Source organism: Paramisgurnus dabryanus, chromosome 9 (assembly GCF_030506205.2).
Source record: "Paramisgurnus dabryanus chromosome 9, PD_genome_1.1, whole genome shotgun sequence".
Classification (NCBI taxonomy): domain Eukaryota; kingdom Metazoa; phylum Chordata; class Actinopteri; order Cypriniformes; family Cobitidae; genus Paramisgurnus; species Paramisgurnus dabryanus.
The window spans coordinates 10,960,928-10,986,694 of record NC_133345.1 but is presented as its reverse complement, the minus strand read 5'-3'; the positions used below and the strand labels follow the sequence as shown (position 1 = coordinate 10,986,694).

At 42.0% G+C, this 25,767-nt stretch overlaps 1 protein-coding gene across 1 annotated transcript; it reads right to left on the bottom strand.

The window, feature by feature from the left end:
* Positions 1 to 6,951: 6,951 nt before the first annotated feature.
* LOC135773133 (uncharacterized) lies at positions 6,952 to 23,445 on the bottom strand. The gene is made up of 11 exons (XM_065282628.2): positions 23,292 to 23,445; positions 23,090 to 23,203; positions 22,885 to 22,983; positions 15,721 to 15,809; positions 15,433 to 15,631; positions 15,234 to 15,347; positions 14,995 to 15,108; positions 14,741 to 14,829; positions 10,412 to 10,610; positions 8,170 to 8,283; positions 6,952 to 8,002 (listed from the first exon to the last, which is right to left on the bottom strand). Exons 1-11 carry the CDS (start codon positions 23,403 to 23,405, stop codon positions 7,319 to 7,321), a joined length of 1,929 nt encoding a protein of 642 aa, XP_065138700.1. The 5' UTR covers positions 23,406 to 23,445; the 3' UTR covers positions 6,952 to 7,318.
* Between the last annotated feature and the right edge of the window lie 2,322 nt (positions 23,446 to 25,767).

Sequence of the window (25,767 nt, the reverse complement as noted above, 5' to 3'; positions counted from 1 at the left end):
AACTAAAAGCAAAACTTCACACATGTACCCGCCATTACATACACGCGACCTGTTCGTCGTCAGACACAGTTAAACGCGTGCAACCTCCAGAAGCATTGCAGCACAGATTGAAGAAAATCCATCGATGATTGACGTCTGATTCGCTGTATACTGTACTGTATATGATGTAAGTGATTCTCACAAAACACACGTGACATGACAACGTAAGAAAACATGAGTTTTGTCTAAAATCATTTTTATGTAAGTGTAAACTGTCAATGTCCTCAGACCATCTTAGGAGATTCCAACTTTATACATATGCAAAACTGTTGTCAGTTTACTTGTCTGATATTTCAGCTATAAACTACATCAACATTGACACTAGAGTTAATTTGTTAATTTGAAATGCTTGTCTATTCTGTGTTTGTATTATTTTTTCTGTACTGTTTGTGTATGTTGCAGTTTTACACATACTGTAGAAGTGCCCTTCATAAGTTTTCTTCTGTTTGTTGTGGAGTGAAGAAATGTTTAAACATAAAAACATGAGACAAAAGTACAGAATCTGTCATATTATTTTTTTTTTATGGTCACTGAGCTGTGTCCTGATTGTTTACAGATGAAAAGCATAAAATGTGTAGGATCAGTTTGATTCACTTATGTGCATTTGTGTACAACACACATAAGTCAGCATTTAATGCTGTTGTTCTTTGTTGTTAAAGAATGTATGTGTTGAAACATAAACAAAGGTTAATAAAATGTGACATTCTAAACTTCTGACATACTGATACTTATCTTACCAATTTCTGGTCTCCACAGCAAACAGAAAAATCTTGTCTTTACAGTTCTGATACTTATGGAGGGCACTGTATTGTGTGTGTGTGTGTGTGTGTGTGTGTGTGTGTGTGTGTGTGTGTGTGTGTGTGTGTGTGTGTGTGTGTGTGTGTACCTGGTAATTATCACGTTGTGGGGACCAATTGTCCCCACAAAGATAGGAATACCAGTGTTTTTGTGACCTTGTGGGGACATTTCGATGTCCCCATGAGGAAACAAGCTTATAAATCTAACAAGATGATGTTTATTGAAAATCTAAGGTACAAGAATGTTTTTTGTGATGGTTGGGCTTAGGGAATGGGGCAGGTAAGGGGAATAGAATATACAGTTTGTATGGTATAAAATGCATTACGTCTATGGAATGTCCCCATAAAACATGGAAACCAGAATGTGTGTGTGTGTGTGTGTGTGTGTGTGTGTGTGTGTGTGTGTGTGTGTTTGCGCGTGTATATCTAGATTTATTTTCTCATGAGTAACTAGTAACTCGCTACTTGAGTATTATTTTCATTGCATACTTTTTACTTCTACTTGAGTAATTATTTATTTAGTTACTTGTATTTTTACTTGAGTAAAGTTTTTGGCTACTCTTTCCACCTCTGTTAAAATCTTCATGAATCTAGGCTGAGTTTGCCACAGTTAAGCCTAAATAATCAGACAGATAGCAGCTAGCTACAGCTTGGAGACAAGCAGCCTAGGCTACAATTTTTTTGGTAGGCATTAGGCAAACATGTTTGCTGATTTTAATAAAGACCATGTTATTCTCAGTCCTTCATATAGGCCGTGAGTTAAAAAAATTTTTTTGGGGGGTGCCCTTTATTTAAGTCAGAGCAACTGCCCCTAAAAATTCCTGTGCACGTCCCTGCTTTTTAGTTGATAAGGTCCACTGTCAGTCTTGGTTTTCTCTGCAGGTGCCGAATGTCCAGTTCTTTCTATTCCATGTCACAAACTTATCCATTGTTAATTTTTTACCCACTACCGCCTATACCGCCTACACATTAAAGTTTTTGTTCCGCTTCAATTAACATTCCGACGTTAATTTATTGTTGTAGGCTATAGCTCAGTGTGACATTTTCTTCACAGTCTGATGTTGTTTTAAGTTAGGCTTATTTTTAAATGTGTCGTTTTGAGTGATTAGTCAATAAATAAATGAATTACAGTTTTTTTCGATTGCTAAACGCCAGTGGGCACAACTGGAGTCACATGTGCAAAACTCTAACTACAGTCTGCACAGCAGCAGTTCATGTGGACCAAACTCTAGTTCGTTTTTCATTGCTTGAACACAGTTTTCAAAACTTTACACACTTATTCCATGACTTTAACCACAACCTGCACAACACTGTGGATTTACAGCACTTTGTTCAAATGCTAACACACTGCTGTCAAAACTGTGAATCACACATTCAAAACACAATTGATTTCAGCCTTGTGCCTTTCAAACACTGCTGATTGCAATTTCATATAAATATAAATTCCAATTTCATATATATATTTCATTTATATATAATATTACCTTTCATGTACTTTAAGTTTCTACCTTTTTTCTCATTACTGTAATTCCGTAAATTACAGTTTTTTTCGATTGCTAAACGACAGTGAGCACAACTGGAGCTACATGTGCAAAACTCTAACTACAGTCTGCACTACCAAAAGTCACCTGAGCACAACTCTTAACACATGGCTCAAAACAGATCAGTGCAGCCAAACACTAAACACAACCTTCACTGAGATAACACGCACTGTCACTCACAACACACTGAGAGGAAAAACACTAACATCAAGCACCAATACAGAAAATATAAACTTTTCAACTTTACAGTTTTCAATTTCAGTGACTTTATAAAAAGTAATGTTTTCTTCAAAGAATGATTTATTTATTTATTGATTTATCAAATTATTTATTTACATTTTTAGAACAGAACAATTCTTTATGGTAAATGAAAATTTGCAGTTTGCTTCAATTCTCTGTAGTAATTACCAGAATTACAATAATGAGAAAAAAAGAAACTAAAAGTACATACTGTAATTCAAACAAATATTTGAGGGGCTAATCGTGCCTCTCTAGCATCAGGCCACTACCTGCCACCCTTCTCCCTCCACAAATCGTCTTCCTTGTTCCATTTCCAAAATTAGTCTTTCTGAGCTCTACCTATATATCATATATATCATATTTATATAAAAGGTACTATTTTATATATATACAAAATATATATGAAATTGGAATTTATATGTATATGAAATTGCAATCAGCAGTGTTTGAAAGGCACAAGGCTGAAATCAATTGTGTTTTGAATGTGTGGTTCACAGTTTTGACAACAGTGTGTTAGCATTTGAACAAAGTGCTGTAAATCCACAGTGTTGTGCAGGTTGTGGTTAAAGTCATGGGATAAGTGTGTAGAGTTTTGAAAACTGTGTTTAAGCAATGAAAAATGAACTAGAGTTTGGTCCACATGAACTGCTGCTGTGCAGACTGTAGTTAGAGTTTTGCACATGTGACTCCAGTTGTGCCCACTGTCGTTTAGCAATTGAAAAAAACTGTACTACAGACAACTGAAGCAAACTGCTAATTTTCATTTACCCTAAAAAATTATGATGTTCTAAAAAATATTGTGATAAATCAATAAATAAATCATTCTTTAAAGAAAACATTACTTGGTGTGACATCACTGAAATTGTTAAAACTGTAAAGATATAAAGTTAGTATTTTGTGTATTGGTGTTTGATGTTAGTGTTTTTCCTCTCAGTGTGTTGTGAGTGACAGTGTGTGTTATCTCAGTGAGGGTTGTGTTTAGTGTTTGGCTGCACGGAGCTGTTTTGAGCCATATGTTAAGAGTTGTGCTCAGGTGACTTTTGGTAGTGCAGACTGTAGTTAGAGTTTTGCACATGTAGCTCCAGTTGTGCCCACTGTCGTTTAGCAATCGAAAAAAACTGTAATAGAGATCACAAAAATTACCAAATTTCCTCCAGTTTATCACGCCCCACTTGTAATATTCCTATTCCCCACCAGTGGGGCCCACCCCACACTTTGAGAAACGCTGCTTTAACCTTTTACACAAAACTGTATGTGCCAGTTTCGGAACGTTAGCTCTTGAGAGAAAGAGTTTTTCTCCATGATGATTTGCAGAGAAGACGTAATGTGAGAAGAAGGGATACAGCAACTGATGAAATCTCACCAGATGAGTGCTGTTTTTATCCCAGTCCTACCACCAAACCTAACCCTTAACCCAACTTTTCATGGGATTTAGGCCATAGCTGTATTCCATCTAGCCAGGGCCGCTATGTTCATCCTAATCCAACACCCATACCTATCCCTAAACCCAACGTCTTGCGAAGTTTAGGCCATAGCTGAATCTCTTCTAGCCAAAACCAAGAGATGGAAGACATGCATTACATGCCTTTGAATTCTCCTAAAGTTTATCATACATTTTGGGGATTTTCTTCTTTATTGATCGTACATCATACATAAGTCAAAATTATGGTACAAATACAATAATTATTGTACATCTGGCAGCACTGACGCGCACTTTCAGATACTGTACTTCCTGAGCTCCTTATGCGGGGAGTGCAAGCTTAGAGGAAGCTTAAGCTTATAAATCAAACAAAATGATGTTTCTTGAAAATACGAATTAGCAGAAAGTTTTCTGTGATGGTTGGGGTTAGGGGAAGGGAATAGAATATACAGTTTGTACAGTATAAAAACCTTTATGTGTATGGAATGTCCCCACAAAACATGGAAACCAGAATGTGTGTGTGTGTGTGTGTGTGTGTGTGTGTGTGTGTGTGTGTGTGCGTGTGTGTGTGTGTGTGTGTGTGTGTGTGTGTGTGTGTGTGTGTGTGTGTGTGTGTGTGTGTGTGTGTGTGTGTGTGTGTGTATACATATAAACAATCAGCAAATCCCAAAGACCCAACTACAACAGAAGTCTACAACAGAAATCACTTCTCTTGGAATCAAGAGCAAACGTTTGGTTTGTAGTTCAATAGTCAATATTCATTGTGATATTGTTAGGGTGTCTGCAACATAAATAAACACAAATGTCCTTAAAAGGCAGTTTGGGAAGCTTTATTACTAACAATGCAGCTGTATCAGCAAGCAGCATGTAGCCTGTCGATCATAAGAGTGAGAAACTGAGCCAGGCTGAATGCTCTTAAAGGGTAAGTAAACAGATCAGACTGTTTCAATCAAAGGGTAAAAACAGGGTAGAAATTGTAATAAATTACTTCAATTTCTTTGTTTTTTGGCAAAAAATATTATAAGAACACCTCATAGAACATAACATAATAAAAAACACATCACACATATAAAACACATAAAGTTTAATAAAGTCTGAAAAAAATGTAATGCTAAAAAAAATAAACATACATGGCAATTTTACCACTTATTACAAAAAAATTTAGTAATTTTAGATTTTCCCAATTTTGTTACCCTAAAGTAAATCTTTTCAAAGGATGTAGGTGCAATTATGTAATAAATATATCCAAATTTAAATTGTGTGGACTAGATTTTGCTGAGCAACCCATAGGCAATTTAAAAGCTTGATAAACCAAATTAAATAATTTGCATTTTTTATAACAGTTTAGCCCAAAGCCACAATCACACTTGCACAAACATTGTTTAATGTAGGTGTCATTGGTCTCTGACAGCTCATATCTCATGACCACCCTCCATGTTTCCACGACAACCAGCCTGACAGGAAGAGTGAAGCTAACAAGATATGGAGGTAAACGATGCACGTCTTCGTGAAGTTTTTTTGCTTCACGGGAAATTGAGACGTTTGTTTAAAATCCCGTATTTTTACAATTTGTGTGTGTGGAGGACAGCTATGCATTTATAAAATCAGCAGCTCAAACATCCAGGAGACAGCGAATCTCTGCAACGGACAAAGATTGCCCTGTTTGTTGTTAACCCACAATTTAACACCCAGCTCACATCACGACAAAAGCCCAGTGGCTCAAACATGTAGAGAACTTCCTGTATTTGGTTCGGCCTGAGGTCGAGCAGCTTTCACACCACAGATGGGTCGCACCAGAGTTCGGCGACAGCAGCTCCGAGACAGTGTATGTGTGAAAATACCCTTACTTACTGTTGTAAGTCACTTTGGATTAAAGTCTCTGCTAAATGTAAATGCCGATGCAAAACAGATTCCAACTGTGAATATATTTAAAAGAAACTAAATATTTTTGAGGCTCATCTTCGTTTTTGTTTGATAGTAAAATTATCCAGCCAAAACAGGGATCATTTTCATTTACTTGTCAGAATTGCTGTCAATGTTCCTGCAATGCCCAGAAACATCAATCTGTCCTGTTTAAGAGTGTTTAGTATGTAATGTTTATTCATGCAGCCACTGTAACATTGTCAGAACAGTGTGACATGTAATTTTAGTATGTAGTGCAATTAAAACTAAACCTGTTTCGGTTTTTAAGAAGCCAGAGGGCAGATTTGGTATTCAAATGGTTTGTTCAATTAGCAGAATTCTCAGGAGTAAAAGAAATAAATCATTTTGCATGAGAAAGTTTTAAATAGAATAATCCAATAGACCATTGATAATGATATCCCCACTACTTGTTCTGAGTTATCGACTCATTTATTAAAAGTTGCATGATCAAAATAATAGCTGTGTGAAGTTTAATGAGTTCCAAACAGAGGATCAATGCAATTGTTTTAAAACGTTGCTACTCTACCTCCATCAAAAATGAGATAATGATATGAATTGAATTTTATCGGTGTATTAAACATTCATCAAAAACTTGCGCTTCAAATTCACTTAATTCTGGCCTCTGGCCATTCAGAAAAATCGCTTTATTGGAAGAATTCGTTAAATGTTACGACAATTTCTTCTGTCTTCTGTGTGCACGGTAGAAGAATTGGATAGACGATGCAAGAGCTTTACGCTGGGTAAAAGGAGGTTTACCAAATATATTAGCAAATTGACACAATTTTTACCTTTATTTAGAAAGGACAGTGAAGAGAGACTAGAGATTTTTGCATGTACTTAGAGGGTTTTGCAGCTAAAGGTCAAATTGGTTAAATACTGTACCAATGAAATGACTAAAGTGAGTTTTGGTAAAATAGGGCACTTTACTGTCTAATAACCTTTTTATTGACATTAAAGTGAAATTACTGAAAACATGTCAAATACACTTAGGTTTTTTTAGTTTGTTTATTTTATGTATAAGGACAACACACATTAATTGTCATTACTGTAAATGTGCCAGTGTTAGCCAGCTGGCTAATTTTCAAGTGCAGTCCTTTGGCAAGATGTTTTATAACCCAATTAGTTAAAACAAGAGGTTCTGTAATGAACAATTTATAACAGTTTCTATATAGCTTTATAGTAGCAGTCCCAGTATACAGGTGTGTACTGTGGAAAAAAACTCAGAACAATGTGTTTTTTATTTGACTGTCATAACATCAATAACAGTGATGTCATGGACATAGACTAAGACCATCATCATGCTTAATGTGTGAATATTCAGAAAAAGATATGCATGATTAGGACTACTTTTGTAAACTTTAGCACTTTTTATGACCATGAGGAGGAGGGATGCAACCGCCTCCCTTTCCATGATGAGGGTGATGAGCAGTAGGAGGAGGAATACGACCACCTTCCATACCATGAGGATGGCGATGGCCAGTGGAATGAGGAACACGACCACCTTCCATACCATGATGATGGCGATGGCCAGTGGAAGGAGGAATATGACCACCTTCCATACCATGATGATGGCGATGACCAGTGGAAGGAGGAATATGACCACCTTCCATACTATGATGAGTGTGCTGAACAGTGGGAAGAGAAATAAAACCACCTTCCATACGAGTGTGATGAACAGTGGGAGGAGAAATAAGACCACCTTCCATACGAGTGTGATGAACAGTTGAAGAAGAAATAAGACCACCTTCCATACTATGATGAGTGTGCTGAACAGTGGGAAGAGAAATAAGACCACCTTCCAGACGAGTGTGATGAACAGTGGGAGGAGAAATAAAACCACCTTCCATACGAGTGTGATGAACAGTGGAAGAAGAAATAAGACCACCTCCCATACCATGATGAGTGTGACGAACAGTGGGAAGAGAAATAAAACCACCTTCCATACGAGTGTGATGAACAGTGGGGGGTGAAATAAGACCACCTCCCATACCATGATGAGTGTATTGAACAGTTGGAGGAGACATGAAACTGACTTCCATACCCTGTAAAAAAAGCATAAACAAAAGATGTGGTCTCAATTTTGTATATAAGCAATATATTGAACAGAATTTGTGAAAAGTACATGGTAACTGTTTAAACTTCAAAGGTACAGTGGATGAACGCTTTAAGGATATTGAACATATTGTCCACATTTTTCTTTATTACTCACCATCATAAAACTAAAGATGCCAACAGAGACTCCACCGTCAATAAAAAGTGCAGTTACTTTGTCCAAAGGCATGCGGTGCTTGTACATGCAGAGTTCTTGGCCTTTCACATGTACCTACAAGAACAAGTTTAAAGAATAATAAAAGTAAAAAAATTTAGAGCAATTAGGATTGTTTTTGCTAGCCTGGTTGGGCCAGGAGTTTATAATATTTAGAGGTTGATTTGTTTTGAGATAGCACAAATAACCAATTACTGAAACTATAGTCGGTAAGATGAGCAATTATCCACACTTAAATTTTTTTCTGGTTGCATGTGTTGCGGAAGTATCTGCAAAGGCTGCGGTATATGACAAAATACAACAGTTAGTAGCAAAAGTGCCAACACAAGAATCGAATCAGAACTTTAAGAATTGATTCTGAATCGAATAATGAGGGTCGAAAACGAATCCCACCACTAGTAATTTTCATGTTGAGCTGAACTATCCTTTTAAGAAAGGTAAAATGCGGAACCTGATTGATGTTAAAAGAGTTAAAAGTGACAAGGCAAGAAACCGCTCTTACTCGCACTTAAGTAAATATTTGGTTTACTGTTATGGTATAAAATATCATTTGTGTAGCCTGCATTATATTATATCCTTGCATTACAGTAGATATTAAAGCTGTCCATTGCAATGTCAATCAAACAATATAAGAAAGACAAAAGCTGAACATACATATTTCATATAGATATTGGTGACTTTATTAAGAGTTTAGTGCTAATATATGGTTTGTTAATCTCAGTTAAATTGTAATTAATTTGAGTAGCACAGATTAACAAATCTTAGATTAAAACTTTAACCTGTATTGAGCCCTTTATCTGCGATTTATTTTGTCCTCCATAAACAGTTTATGCAGGCAAAGGTCATGTAATTTTTGTATTATAAATACAATACCTAAATACATCGGTAATCTAAAGTAGTGGTTCTCAATCATGTTCCTGGGGACCCCCTGCTCTGCATATTTTGTATGTATTCCTTATCAAACACACCTGACTCTAATCATCAGCTCATTAGATGAGAGCTCCATTAACTAAGCAAAGTGTGTCAGGTTAGAGAGACATACAAAATGTGCAGAGCAGGGGGTCCCCAGGAACAGGATTGAGAACCACTGATCTAAAGGGGTGATTTAAATAAAAACATTTGCCGATCTATTAAAATAATCTATTGTATTTGATTAAAGGAGCAGTGTGGCAGGAAATATTGAGAAGCTGAGATATTGTGATATAATGAACAATATGTGCTGACGCATTTGTCATGAAGTGCCATCGTGTGTCTGTTCATTCACTGCCCTTTACTGCATGTTCACACCATCACCGACTTGAGCTTCCAAAGACCTTAGCTCAGGTCGCTCGGTCAAGGACGCTTGGCAAAAAGTACGGGGAAACTTGATGACGCTATGAAGTCTGTTTTCTTGGAACTAATGTTTCCAGGGCTGGAGTGGGACTCATTTTTAGCCCTAAAGTTTGATGCCTTAGACCAGCCCACTTTAGTTCAAGAGAGACTATATTAACTCTATCCCCGCCATTGACGAGATATCTCGCCAATTAAGAGAAAACGCTTCCCCGCCAATGATGAGATTTTCCGTCTTTCCGCAATACCGCTATTATCCACCAGGTGGCTTATTATCCACCCTTCCGCAACTTTTTAAACCCGGAAGTATTGCCCTATGGCAAGCAGCTGCATGTCCGTGTCTGTTTTAAAGTTCGCTCTGAATGGGATCTCTATGAAAAGTCCGTCACAAAAATGGAATTATCTCTGCTTTTTGCTCAAAATGTGGTGTTTTTGCAGAAACCTACCCATATTCAAAAGCTGATTACAAAAGAACCACTGAAGGTAGGATGAAACTTTTTTTTTTTTTTGAAAGCAGAGGGTCTGTTCTTTCATTTGGTATATTGTATGTTTATATATTTAAAGAAGAACATTTTCTGGAAGGCATTAAACTTTGGTGAAAATCATGAAAAACGCTTGCGCTGGCTGGCAACTTTTTAAAAAAATGCTGGCGGTGAAAGAGTTAAAGTAATATAATTAAATCCTCAGTAGTATATAAGTATACAATAGTGCACTGTTCTATTTAATTTAAATGGTTACATTTATCGTATTAGTTGTGATTTACATAATATTTGAATTTTTTTTAAAATACAGACATATCCTATTTAGCACCCAGACCGCATGTACATTTTTTTATGTATTGACATAGGGAACACACCTGGTATCCATGGGGTGTGAAGAAAATCAACAACTCAAAAGCTTCTCCCTTTTTAAAGGGGTTGATTGAAGCATATTCCTCAGCCTCCCATTCTCCATTCCTACGCGTGTTCATGACTACCTTCGAGTTCAGTTGCGGTTTCAACTGGAAAGCAATGTCATCCTTGTCAGACTGCCCACTCAAGAAGTTGATTGAAAACCTGAATGAAAGTTGAGATGTGTCAAAGCAATTACAGTAAATGCAAATGACAACAGTGTAAATTTTTCAAGTTCCATGTTGAATTCCAACAGCCTAAAACTACTACACCTTAAAAAAAACTAAAACTAAAAAACAATTGTGGCAGTCACATGGATCACAGCGCCCCCTAATGTATGGTTCAGTTTCTTTATTTTTACGTTCTGAATTATTTGCAATGTTTTAGCTGCACCTTTAGTGATTTGCAACTGCTTACTATGTCTTGTCCAAAGAAGCGAAGGTTTTCAGGTTCTTTAAGAAAGAACATGCGGTTTTGCAGCAAAAGACAGTCAAATTTGTAGTCAATTGTATCAGCTAAAACTCATCTTTGAACATCATAATTGCACATATAAAAGTTTTACCTGTCACAGTAATCTATGAATGTGTGAATTGGTCCCTTCCTTTACTCAATCACACAGCTCGGACCATAGGTTTGAATATGCAGATTAGTCCCCACCCCCACTATTTCACATGGGTGCGTTCACACGACAACATTTCGGGAGTGACAACCGTATTTACTTACAGGTGTGAGTCTGAAAGTGTCCTGTTCACACAGCAAATTAAAGACACAAATAGAACACTGCCTGTATGAACGAGCAACCGACCTCAAACCCGTAGTTACACGCCGCGTCTGTAACCATAGTGACGGACGTAAATATTTAAAAAAGTATTATTTATGCAATGGGCACAACTGTATTTATGTAATTAACAAAAACACCTTGCTTGTGTAACGCTTACCATTGTGCAGAGAAAAATAAACAAGGGGGGTTCCTTATTAAAGTTTTAATTTCCAAAATGAATGAACATAAAATCAGTGTCAGCAACTGCACGTTTTACCAAAGCAAATATATTCAATACAAAAGTAATCAAAATGACTTGTGAAGCAAATCGATCCGTTTTTGCAAGAAATTGAACTTTATTTAAAGCATTAACACAGCCAAATAGGCAGTGCGCTTACGCTCTCGCTCTGTAGGTGGGGCAGAGAGTATGGTTTGACAACCGGAGGCAAAACCTGCCTCTTAGCGCCACCTAGAGAGCGGGAGGGTAAAAGCGCACTTTATATGTTACAAGGTTTTCTATGGACGCTAATAATGTTGTAAATAACGTTTAATATCCTGCAAAAACCGACCGATTTGCTTCACAAGCAGCAAAAAATGTCACCAGGAGTCAAGGGGATTACTTAAATATATCTACTTTTTGAGCTCTATAAGGGACGGATCTTTTGCCTTGAATTATATGAATCACAGATGGTTTTTTTTTGCAAAATATCTTCTTTATTGCTTCACTGAAGATAAAAGGTGAGTAAATAAACAGCTAATTTTTATATTTCTTTTATTGTACACTTAACATTATTTTAATCGTTCACTTTTAAGGTTTAAACTCTATGGGCTCTATTTTAACGATCTGAAACGCAAGTGCGAAGCGCAACGCGCAAGTGAGTTTGTGGGCGGATCTTGGGCGCTGTTGCTATTTTCCCGGCGTGAGAAATAACTCTTGCGCCGGGCGCAAATCAATAAGAGGTTGGTCTGAAGTAGGTTCATTATTCATAGGTGTGGTTTGGGCGTAACGTCAAATAAACCAATCAGAACGCTAGCCAACATTCCCTTTAAACGCAAGGGCGCAAGTTCCATGGCGGGTTGCTATTATTATGACGGATTTACCAGGCGCACGCCAGGAGCGGTTTACAGCCGAGGAGACCCACGTTCTTGTACGGGGGAATCCCACGCTTGCCAGCATAAATCGGGCACGCCGTGTAACGGGAGGTGGATCTGCCTCAGGACTTGACGCCAGCAGAGGACATCGCTGCGTCCACCCTCACCGCTGAAAGGGTTTGGGGGCTTTGAAATCGGACCCAAGAAACGCAAGCAAGGTCCAACCCCAAAGTACTCTTACAAATCAAGTTCATATACATTAAGGTTTTTTTATGAAAACATTTTAACTATCATTTACATAAAATAAACGTAATACAGCCACACAACAAAGTTATGAAAATATTTTAATCGTTATTTGCATGAGAATAAATAAAAAATATCACCACAATGCTCACCACTATGATTCCCCTTATCTCGTGTATTAATATTTTTAAGTGTAACAATTTATGATTTGCAAAAATAACTGTTGCATCTGTGTAGATTAGATAAGCAAAGTGTGTGCGCGTTGTGCACGCTATACATTATGGTCAAGCATGCGCCCTTAAAATAGCATAATGAACCACGCGCAACGCGCCACTGACTTTAGACTAGTTTTTTTTGGTTAGTAGCGCAATTGTTTTTTGAAACTGCAAAATAGCATAAGAGATGGTTTGCGCCGCAACACACCTCCTTTTTGCGCTGAACCGCCCAGGGAGCGCAAGTTCATTCCCTAGTTTGCTGACGTGCATCTGTGGAGGGAAAAACCCCGCTGTGCGCCGGCGCAAAATACGAATGATACATGCGTCACTGACAAAGTCAATTGCGCTGGGTGCAAGATAGGGCTCAATATATCTCACTTACTGGGCTGCACGGGATTCTATGCGTTATGTAACATGTTCTGTGGCGTCTATGAAGGTAATATAATATCACATTAACCTTATGGAGCAATTCTGCTGTGTAGTTTGCTGTCATTTTCATGCACTGTAACGTTATCTTAACACAGAGAGCAACAAATGACGTAACAGACAACTGGTTGTCCAGTGCGATTCTGTTCACACGCCACAAATACGGTTGTGAAACCCGAAAAGTTACGGGTGTGAGGTCGGTTATAGAATGCAGTTGTCAAACCTATTAATAACCGAACTGCGTGTGAACGGAACCGTCTTAAGGACTCAAATACGGGTTTGACAACCGTATTATGGTACCGTGTGAACGCAGCCACAGATGGTACATTTGGCAGTTTCAGATAAGTAACTGCTAAGTTTGGTTTCACACACTTAACTACGCATTTGCAGCACTAATCTTTTACCACTGATGTATACAGGTGTGAGCATCACAGAAGCAGAACTAAAGCAGCTGTGCTGCAATCATTAACTCGAACTACTGATCCATGTGTTCAACTGTTAATATGATTGCTTACATCTTTGTGACAAAAAAAGCAATTTTAAACCGCTGCAATGAGAATTTTAAGGAAAAAATAGCCTGATCAGCAATATGGTTGAATGATGAATTTGCACACGACCTGTCTTAAAGCTTATTAAAAACACCACTTGACATATAAAACTTCATAGACATATAAACAACAATAGACCATTTCAAAAGATGTAAACAACACTGGTCCAGAAGCACTTCCTGTTTCATTTTGTGACTGTTTTTTTATTTCACACATATCATTATCTTTAAGATGTTTAACTTTTTGACTCAGTTCTACCGTATGTGTTCTGTTGGTTGTATTTTATCCCAACGTTTATCTAGTGTTAAAAAAACTGAAACAGGAAGTGCTTCTGGACCAGTGTTGTTTACATCTTTTGAAATGGTCTATAAAACCTGATTTCCCCACAATGGGACTTTAAATATCAATGAAATGATTAAGTTACATAAAATGATGTGTAAACAAGGCATTTTAATCAATGTACTGACAAATAACCTGTTCAGTGCCATTAAAGGCGGAGTCCATGATGTTTGAAAGCCAGTGTTGATATTTGAAATCGCCTAAACAAACACGCCCCTACCCCAATAGAATCTGGACCTTCTGTTGATAGACCCGTCCCACACATACGCAACCCGGCATTTGATTTGATTTGATTGGCTATAAGTGTGTTTTGGTAGTCGGCCCGTCTCCTTTTCCAAACCGTTTTTCAAACATCGTGGACTCCGCCTTTAAAGGAATAACTATCTAGCAGTGTATTGTACACTCTAAAAAAAGCTGGGTTGTTTTTAACCCAGGGCTGGGTCACTATTGGACAGAACACACTGCCGGGTTAAAATTACCCAACTGCTGGGTTATTTTAACCCGGCAGTGTGTTCTGTCCAATAGTGACCCAGCCCTGGGTTAAAAACAACCCAGCATTTTTTAGAGTGTATCATGATCTAAACAGCATCCATTCTGTGCATATTAGATAAATAATTGTAAAAATGCATTGTATATAGTTGCAAGCACACATCCATCTAAATAAATGCTTACCAGTCAGCATTACTAGCAACAATTCCATGCATAAACAAGGACATGCCTGCTTTCACTCCCCCACGAATTGGGCCCATATAGGGAATTGTCTGCAGTAAGCACAAACAAACAGCTATCAGCCCTATGCCCACTAGAAGGTTATGGTGGGTTTAAAACATATTACTGTAGAAAATCTTAAACTTCTATAAGAAGTCATATTTCTTTCAACCTCTTAAAAGAAACAACCGCTTCAACCTGTACTGTAAGTAACTTACAGGACTGTGGACTGGAAGTAAGAGGTCTGATTGTATGCTGGGAAGTTCACACTGCAGGCTGCCCACATTTAAGATTTGCATGCCTTTCACAGCAAATGAACTCTTGCTCCAGTTCTATTAAAGCAAAATAAAGACAGAAAAGTTCATAAAAGTTTTTATCTTCCACTTAATTCTTACTGGATTTTGCCAGTATTTTTGATTAAAAAAATGATAAAAACTGATAAAAAATTGTTACTTACTTGAATGAAGCCACAAAGATTTACAACAACATTTCCAACAATATTCAATGCTGAAACTTTTTCCACAGGTATACGGTGCCTGAACAAGCAAGTCTCGTAGCCATTTACAAACACCTAATGAATCAAAGCCAAAGGATTTATATGATGACAAGTTCTTGGCTATCTTTTATATGTCTTGTTTCATGTACAAGGCACATACCTGATATCCTTCAAGTTTGATAACAATTAACAACTCCAAAAGTTCACCCATTTTGAATGGGGGGACAGAAGCAAATTCTTCAGCTTCCCATTTTCCTCCCCTAAAGCTATTCATCACCGCCTTGACATTATTTTGGAAGTGAAAGTGGAATGCAATGTCATCTTTGTCAGACTGCCCAGTCTTGAGGTTTACTGCAAATCTGCAGGGATGTTAAAATTATGACAAATAATTTTTAATTTTATCAATTCTTGAAAAATATTAATTGTATATATGATAAGATTTGCTTACGGGTCAGTTTCACTACCAACAACACCCTGCAAGTACATGGCCATGCCTGGTCTTAGTCCCCCAGAAATCGGGCCCACATAAGGAAGGGTCTGTCGTATAAGAAAAACATCAGTACAATAATAGCTAGAATTAGAATCTGAATAAGATTTTTTATATTAAAATCATATAAAAAAAATTTTTATGACATGACAAACATATCTAGTTTAAAAGTCATGCCCCACTGTTTCTTTAGGTGATAACGCTTTATTGCACACTAAGGGGTGGTACACATTTTGCGTCTAAAACCACACGGAAAACTCAACTGTGTCACTATTGTGCTCTTTTCCAACGTGACATTCTGAAAAGTTAAAAGTATTTTCAACTCCCTGCAGTTCCTACATGCCTGAAAAAATAGCATGTGAGTGTTGCATTTGCGTCACAACAGCGTTGCTCTCTATTTAAGTTTTAAGCCACCATCACCAGCTTTGATGTTTTAGCAAAGTTTTATCCATATGTCCATCCATATTTATTTGTCGCTGATTTTTTAAGATACAAACAGAAAATACAGGAAATATGTACACAAAATTAAAAACAAAACAATTTTCAGAACTAAATGTTTCAAGCATCAGTCAGTATTTAGTGTGATCTCTCTTGACACAAAACACATCTTGAGCTTTTTTGAAGAGACTGAAGTCATTCGATTAGAATTATAAATAAGCTATTATAGCCTAAGCCTGCTATTGCTCAAGTGGAATGAGGAGTTCCCTGTCGAGAACGTTCTCTCAACATTGCGTCAGTTAGCTGACGCTATGGGATTGATCCTTCAATCACGATAACCCTGAAGCCTTATTGCACAACGCCAGTGCAGTTGAAACTCGGGCTGGCCAATGACGCTCAAGACGGCAAAAGAGGGCGTGGCCTTCTCACTATAATAGCAGCCGTCCTGAGCGAATATCTTCAGTATTTTCTCATTCACGAGCAAGTTTTACCCTGCAACGAAGACATCTGTTGAGTACGCGGATAAGACGGACGTCCCTCTTAGCGATCCAGATGTCGCGAATGTGCTCACGGTGCGGAGGTCCTATCGACCCGCCCGATTCGCACAAACTGTGTATAGTATGTCTGGGGCTTCTCCACACAGAGACGGCGTTGGTTGCGTCCGAGTGCCCTCATTGTGATGAGCTCACAATGAGGGTGCTCAGGACTCGGCTCAACATCGCTCTCGAAAGCTCCTCGCTGCAGCCTCCCACTGCCGCCAAGGTGCCGTTGGTGGGGGCTCAGCCACCGACGGAGAGCGAGCGTGTGCCGGAACGCCGCGCTTCCCCTCCCCGTCGCTCTCCGGTTCAGTTCGTCGCCGAGAGCCTGCGTCCTGAACCGGGAGCTGCCGAGTCTGTCTCCTTTGGGGTCCCCGCAGAGGAGGATGAGATGTCACTGACGGCGTCTGACGGAGATTGGGACCAATCTCCGCCTGCCGCGTCGGAGGCTGACGCCCACCCCCCCTCCTTTCACGAAGAGCTGGTGCGCATTCTCTCTAAGGCGGTGCAGGATTTAGAGATCGAGTGGAGTTCCCCGCAAGAACCCCAAAGGAGCAAACTCGATTCGTGGTACTTTGACTCGGGCCGCCGCGCCGCCGCTCCGAGGAAAAGTGCCCCTTTCCTCCCAGACCTGCACAATGAGGTCACCAAAGCGTGGGCGACCCCCCAGGGCGTCCGCGCTCGCGCCGGCGGATCTGAGCTGTTTTCTAAAGTGGACGGGGCGGAGGCTCGTGGATACCTGCATATCCCCCCCGTCGAGGAAGCCGTGGCGGCCCATCTCTGCCCGTCGTCCTCCTCCTTGGGTGGTGAGGCTTCACTACCCTCTAAGGCGTGCCGCATGACGGCGCACCTGGCTGATAAAGCCTACGCCGCGTCAGGGGAGGCTCTGTCTTTGCTGCACACCATGGCGGTCCTCCAGATTTTCCAGGCGCGGGCTCTAAAGGCGCTGGACGAGGGCAGCACGGACCTGAATACCTTCAGGGATCTGAGGGCGGCAACGGACTTCGCGCTGAAAGCCACCAAAAAGTCGGCGCAGGCTATCGGACGCAGCATGGGCTTCATGGTGGTGATGCAGCGCCAGCTGTGGTTAAATCTCACAGATCTCAAGGAGGCCGACAGGAAGACGCTGCTTAACGCTCCCGTTTCCCCATCTGGCTTGTTCGGTGACGCCGTGGGTACCATCACGGAGCGATTCTCGGAGGCGGTGAAGAGTTCTAAAGCCATGAGTCACTTTCTTCCTCGCCGCCCTATGTCTCATGCGCCGGCGGGACCGCCGCCGCCGAGACACCGCTCCGAGTCTGCGCCACGCCGGCCGGCAGCGCAACCCCCCGCGGCGACGCCCCCGACAGTGAGACCTGAACCGGTGGTGCGTCACAAGAGCCCCTGGCACGAATCCACCAGGAAGCGTCGCAAGAAACCGGGTCCAGGGGGACCGCAGTCCGGAGCAAAGCCGCGTTCCTGACGTGAGTGGTGTGAGAGAGAGAACGCCGAGCGGCGAGCCCGCCGCCAAGAGAACGAAAGTCTCGTCAAGCGTCCCCCTGGCTGTTGCGGGCGACGCAGAGACTGTCTCTTTAAATGTTTTTGTGTTGAATGCAATAAAAAATGTTACTTTTTCACAAAAAGAGCATTTTCCTCCTTATCTGGTTTCGGGTCGCTCGCCCCAGGGCAGCTCCCACCCTCATATAGACACGCACAGCGAACCCTCCCCGCTTTGGAACCCCCCCACGACGCGCGGGTCGCAGAGAAAGCGGGGACGGGAAGGGTTAATGCACGGTCTCAGCGAGCCGCACAAAAGCCCGTTGTCTATCGCGGTGTCAGCCGCCCCCCGGCCATCCTCTCTTGTGCCCGTAACACACACGCTGCACAGAGCGGAGAGGTCTTCATTAGTCCCGCTGGGTCACTCGCCCCCGAGCAGCGATCCGACGAGCAACGCGCAGCCCCCCAGAACCGAGCTACCCGTCACGCACGAGACGCTCGGCGGCAACGAGCGGTCAGGTCATCCTGTCATTCAACCGCTATCACTGCGCTTAGATGCATGGCGTGCCATTCCCAACATATCGGAATGGATGCTGAACATTATTCAGAAAGGATATTCTCTACAGTTTCGACGCAGACCTCACCGTTTCAACGGCGTGATAGCGTCAACGGTCCGGGCTCAGGACGAGTCGATTTTGTATCAGGAAATCTGCAATCTCCTCGCCAAACAAGCGATAGAGTCAGTTCCGATGCAAGAAAGAGAGAGCGGTTTTTACAGCCGGTACTTTGTCGTCCCGAAAAAAGACGGCGGTCTCAGACCGATCTTGGATTTGAGACAAATCAACAAAGCATTACACAAACGTGCTTTCAAAATGACTACACTGAAACAGATCCTCGCCCACATTCGGCCCGGGGACTTGTTTATTTCAGTGGACCTAAAGGATGCTTATTTTCACATTCAGATCGGCCCGCACCACAGGCGCTTTCTGAGATTTGCATTCAAGGATGCTGCATACCAGTTCACGGTCCTCCCGTTCAGTCTGGCGCTCGCCCCGCGCACATTCACGAAATGTATAGACGCGGCGCTGTCCCCGCTGAGAGCGAGCGGCATTCGCATCCTGAATTATTTGGACGATTGGCTGATTTTAGCACAATCCAGAGAGGTGCTCATCAGCCACAGGGACGCAGTACTTTCGCATTTAGACAGCCTCGGTCTACGTGTGAATTTGCAGAAGAGCGCTCTATCTCCAACGCAGGAGATCGCGTTTCTAGGCGTGCGTCTCGACTCAGTCTCAATGAAGGCTTTCTTATCAGAGGAGCGCAAACGGGATCTGACGTCTGCTCTGAATGTATTCAGCCATGGAGGCACTGTGCCACTGAAACGGTTTCAGAGACTTTTAGGCTTGATGGCGGCAGCCTCACCGGTTTGCCCACTCGGTCTGCTGTATATGCGCCCGTTGCAGCTATGGTTACGATCCAGAGTGCCCAACAGGGCGTGGATATCGGGACGAGCGCGCATTACAGTTACGAACGGATGTATGCGAGCGCTGAGACCCTGGTTCGATCCCAACCTGTTCAGTGGGGGTGCCCCACTCGGGCTGGTTACGAGACGGAAAGTAGTCACGACGGACGTGTCGTTAACGGGCTGGGGAGCCCTGTGCGATGGCGTCCCGGATTCGGGCTCCTGGCCGGAGTCGGAGCGGTTATGGCATATAAACCGTCTAGAGCTCAAAGCCGTCTTTTTAGCACTGCAGAGCTTTGCGATGCTGATCGGGGGCCATCATGTTCTTGTCCGGACGGACAACACTACGGTGGTTTCATACATAAATCGCCAGGGAGGAGTGCGCTTCAGGCCGCTGTTCAGACAGGCAGAAGCGATACTGTTGTGGGCGGATCGTCATCTCCTTTCAATAAAAGCGACGCATGTACCGGGCAGCATGAACTGCGGAGCGGATATGCTGTCGAGGAACGGCATTCCCCAAGGGGAATGGAGATTGAACCCCCTATCTATCGAGCTGATCTGGAGTCAGTTCGGGAAAGCAGAAGTGGATCTGTTTGCGTCCGAGGAAAACACACACTGCCCGCTGTTCTTCTCGTTGACGAGCTCTCCTCTGGGCGGAGAAGCGCTGTCGTTGCCGTGGCCGAGAGCCAGCAAATATGCGTTTCCCCCCATAAAACTGCTGCCGTCAGTTTTACACAAGATCAGAGAGGAAAAAGCAACAGTGACACTAATCGCCCCGTACTGGCCGAACCAGCCGTGGTTTCCCGAGCTGTTGGAACTGTCAACGGCTCCCCCGTGGCCGATCCCGTTGAGACGAGACCTGCTCTCTCAGGCGAACGTATCAATCTGGCACCCCAGCCCCGAGAAGTGGAAACTTCACGCGTGGAAGGTGTGTGGGAACCGCTGACAGACGCGCACTGCCGCAGAGTGTGCTCGATACGCTGATGCAGTCGCGTGCCCCCGCTACAAGACGGTTATATGCCCTTAAGTGGTCGGTATTCGCTGCGTGGTGCAAAGAAAAAGAGTTTGACCCGGTGAACTGCTCCGTGTCAGCTATTCTATCCTTTCTACAGCACAGAATGGATACGGGAAGCATGCCCTCCACCCTTAAAGTGTATGTTGCTGCTATCGCAGCTTTTCATGCTAATATTGGGGGGCGCTCGGTGGGCAAACACGAGCTCATAACGAAGTTTTTATGGGGTGCACGGCGCCTCAGACCTTCTCGCCCTCCCACCGTAACGTCTTGGGACCTGGCCTTGGTCCTGAAAGCACTAACTCTTCCTCCGTTTGAGCCTATTCTAACGGTAGGTTTGAAGGAGCTTTCTCTAAAAACTGTGCTTCTGCTGGCTTTGGCTTCAGCTAAGCGCATAGGAGATCTGCATGCTCTCTCTGTGAACGCTGAATGCTTACAATTTGGACCAGGAGACTGTAATGTCACGTTGAAACCCAAAGCGGGTTATGTGCCTAAATCGCTATCCACGCCATTTAGAGCGCAGGTTATTTCTATCCCCGCCTTCTCCTCGGATGACGCGGCGACTACTAACGCGATCGTCCAGAGGGAGCTTTGCCCGGTAAGAGCGCTAAAAGCTTATATTGATCGCTCGGCACCGTTCCGGACAGCGGAACAGCTGTTTGTTTGTTTTGGAGGCAGCACCAAAGGACGCCCAGTTTCCAAGCAAAGACTTTCGCACTGGGTGGTTGATGCTATTTCACTGGCATACTCTAGCCAAGGAGTGCGATGCCCTTTGGATATTAGAGCCCATTCTACGAGAGCTATTGCATCGTCATGGGCTTGGTATAAAGGCGCATCTATTCAGGATTTATGCTTGGCTGCTGGCTGGTCGTCTCAGAACACCTTCGCTAGGTTTTATAATCTGGATGTCTCCTCATTGGCCTCCCGAGTGCTTTCAGTAAACACGCCCTCCACCTCCAGTGCCTGACATACCTGATGGTTTCTATCAGGTCGTGTGTAAGGGGCGGCGCTACTGCGACGCCAACTTGAGAATACCTTAGCGCCAGACGCTGCTTGCTCGCTGAGTATTCGGTTTATTCACTACAAGAATACCACCATGTATTGGTTTTTGCGGATTATCACTTGCATTCCGGACGCCGGAAATCACCCGCTCGCTGGATGCTGAGTCATATGAATATTGCATGTGGATTATTTTCTACAAACTTCAACGCCGGACCTCGTCCGCCGGTTGGGGATGTCAACAGGTGACTGCAAGAGTGCTGTGTTCACCGCCGCTAGTCCAATGATCTAAACACTTCTACAACTTGTGCGCCGGACGCCGTCCGCTTGCTAGGTATGTTGTTTAATTCTTTAGCGTTTACTTCTTACCCGCTTAATGTGGTGTTATGCTAGTACGCTACTGGCCCTGTTATGGTTTTTGGCTGGTGATTAGTACGATATGCCGCTATCGGCTGGTCATTGAGATTGTTGCATGCTGTTTGCTTCGTTATGCTTGGCCTATCTTGCCGTATGCACGGCGCGGTTCTATACATTCTCCCATAGCGTCAGCTAACTGACGCAATGTCGAGAGAACGTTCTCGACAGGGAACGTCTCGGTTACTATCGTAACCTCGGTTCCCTGAGAGAACGTAAACGAGACATTGCGTTAGCTGCCGTGCTCACGGCTTCGTAGGCTGTACGCTCGTTCAGTCGTTTTTACTGAAGATATTCGCTCAGGACGGCTGCTATTATAGTGAGAAGGCCACGCCCTCTTTTGCCGTCTTGAGCGTCATTGGCCAGCGCGAGTTTCAACTGCACTGGCGTTGTGCAATAAGGCTTCAGGGTTATCGTGATTGAAGGATCAATCCCATAGCGTCAGCTAACTGACGCAATGTCTCGTTCACGTTCTCTCAGGGAACCGAGGTTACGATAGTAACCGAGACGTTTACCCTTAATCCTTGACACTTCAGCTTAAACTTTTATACTGTTTTTAATACTACATACACATTTCCTGTATTTTCTGGTTGTATTCTAATAAAGAGACTGAAAAAAATATATGTGATCACTATACAATTGCAAAAACAATTATTTTGGTAGCATGGTGGAATATGAATTTTCCACAGTACTGTACATTCAAAATAACCTATTTGTGCATGCAAAAAAGATGGAAAATGTGAACCGTCCCAGAGAACTTATTACACAGGATCTGCAGATTCACTCACAGGATTTTTGACTGGCAGTGAGAGTTCTGAGATTATGTTGGATGAGGCAGACTGCAAAAAGACGTTCAGATGCTTGGCAAATGAGGATTTTTCCCAGTTCTAGAGGGAAAAGAGTGTATTTCTTTACTCAACACATGATTGCCACTGGCTTGTCACATCATTCATATTTCAATATTTCCAGAACTGTCAAAAACATGTTAATTACCTGTATGAAAGCAAACAAATTCACAGCAACATGTCCTTCAATGTTTATGACTGACACTTTTTCCAGCGGTATGCGGTGTTTGAAGAGGTAGTGCTCCTTGTCATTCACGTACACCTGATGAATTGAAGCCAAAGGTTCAGAGTGATAAAAAGCTTTCAGCTGTCTTTTGGGCAGTTTTTTTTATTTGGATGACAGTGTGTACCTGATATCCTTCAGGTTTGATGACAATGAAAATCTCAAAAGCTTGTCCCACATTGAAGGGGTTGTCAGGGACGGATTCCTCATCTTCCCATCCTCCATTTCTGAAGCTGTTCATAGCTACATTCGAGTTGTATCGTGGATTGAAGTGAAAAGCAATGTCATCCTTGTCAGATGGCCCAGTCTTGAAGTTTATTGTAAACCTGCATGAAAGTTGGAACACATTAAGGCATCCAAATATAACCGACAAAAGGCTTTATCAATCTTTCGAGGCCCATGATGAATTCTTACATCCCACAAGCACTTCACCTTAGATCACAATTAGTTTAACATTCTGTGTGTGTTGAAGGATACAGTGTTATCCTGACTACATTCCAGGTATACATGCACTGTCGATATGATCACAGATACCCAGCTACCAAAAGTACTACTTACCGGTCACCTGTGGTGCCAGCAACTCCCTGAAAGTACAAGGCCAGTCCTGCTTTCAGACCCTCTGGAATTTTGCCCACATAGGGAATAGACTGCAGTAAGCAGAATAAATAGGCATTAGTCCTATGTCAAACAGAACCTTGTGGCAGGTTTTCAAGTCATTGACATAAGAAATTCAGAATTTCTTTAGGCATCGGACACTGTGATGTGACTATGGCTTCTTTGTTAAAATGCCGTTGTCAGGCACAACTGTTACTTTAAGTGCTTGCATGTTATTGTAAGGTGTGAAGTTTTAGAAAATCAATGCGTGACTCACAGGATTTTGGACTGGAAGTGAGAACTCTGACTGTATGGTTGAAAGGCCCCATCGCAAAAAGCCAAGACTATACCAGTTCTAAGGAGGGGGAAAAAAAGGTTTATTTACAACGATCTAAACTCTCCACGTTGTTCTCATTGGATTGTGAAACAGGATTATTCACACTTCAATATTATCATAGCGTCCGGAAGCGTTTTTCACATACTTGTATGAAGCCAGCAACGCTCACGACAACATCACCAGCAATATTCAGAACGGACACTTTTTCCAGCGGAATACGGTGTTGGAACAGATAGTGCTCCTTGCCATTCACGTATACCTGATGAATCGAAACCAAGGGGTCGGTGTGAAGAAAACTTCATTACTATGTTTTAGGCATTCCGTGAATTTCGTGTCACCAGTCACATACCAGGTATCCTTCAGGTTTGAACACAACAATCATCTCAAATGCTTCTCCCATTTTGAAGGGGTTGTCAGAGCCAAATTCCTCGGCCTCCCATTCTCCATTTCTAAAGGTGTTCATGACCACATTCGAGTTGTGTCGCGGGTTGAAGTGGAAAGCAATGTCATCACTGTCAGACTGCCCAGTCTTGAAGTTTATTGTAAACCTGCCGAAAAGTTAAGGCGTGACAAATCAACTAACTCCGAATGACTATAACGTTTTTTTTTTTTTTTTTTTTTTTAAGTTTCATGATGTATTCCTACAGCCTAAAACTACAACACTTCAAATCATAAATGGTTCAATTTTCCATTATGTTGATGCGTGGCATCTTTCCCTGACTATGTTATACGTACACATTCATGTTCTATAGGACTTCTTGTGCACAGTCATTACAGATAACACTTACCGATCACCTGCAGTACCAACAACACCCTTCAAGAACAATGCCACGCCTGCTTTCAGTCCCCCAGAAATGGGACCCACATAGGGAAGGGCCTGCAGTGATCACAAAAAAATAGGCATCAGTCCTATGTTAACCAGAATCTTGTGGGAAAAGTCTTGAACCAATTGAAATGAAACACTTGTAATTTCTTGGGGCATTACAGTTTTGTCTCTTCAGTATGCTTTTGGCTTTTTGGAAAGAAACACTATTTTAATGCACCACTGTTTGATGAAATGTTTCCTCCACAGTACATTGCACACTGAACAGGGAGTGGAGACCATCTACTGTTTGACTCACAGGATTTTGGACGGGAAGCGAGAGCTCCGACTCTATGTTGGAAGGAGACCAGCGCAAGAAGCCCCTTAGTTGCGTAGCAAATATAGATGTGCTCCACTTCTAAAGAGCAAGAAGAGATATGGGATATTTTGAAAGATCTTTTCTCACCATGATTGCCACTGGCTTCACGCACAGTATCATTCATGCTTAGATAATACTGTCAAAAACATTTGAATTACTTGTATGAAAGCAAACAGGTTCACAGCAACATGTCCTTCAATGTTTATCACTGACACTTTTTCCAGCGGTATGCGGTGTTTGAAGAGGTAGTGCTCCTTGCCATTCACGTACACCTGATGAATCGAAGGCAAAAGGTCAGTGTGAGGAAAAGCTCTCAGCTGTCTTTTGAGCAGTTTTGATTTTAATTCTGGTGACAAAGCGTGTACCTGATATCCTTCAGACTTGATGACAATGAACATCTCAAAAGCTTGTCCCACATTGAAGGGGTTGTCAGGGACGGATTCTTCATCTTCCCATCCTCCATTTCTGAAGCTGTTCATAGCTACATTCGA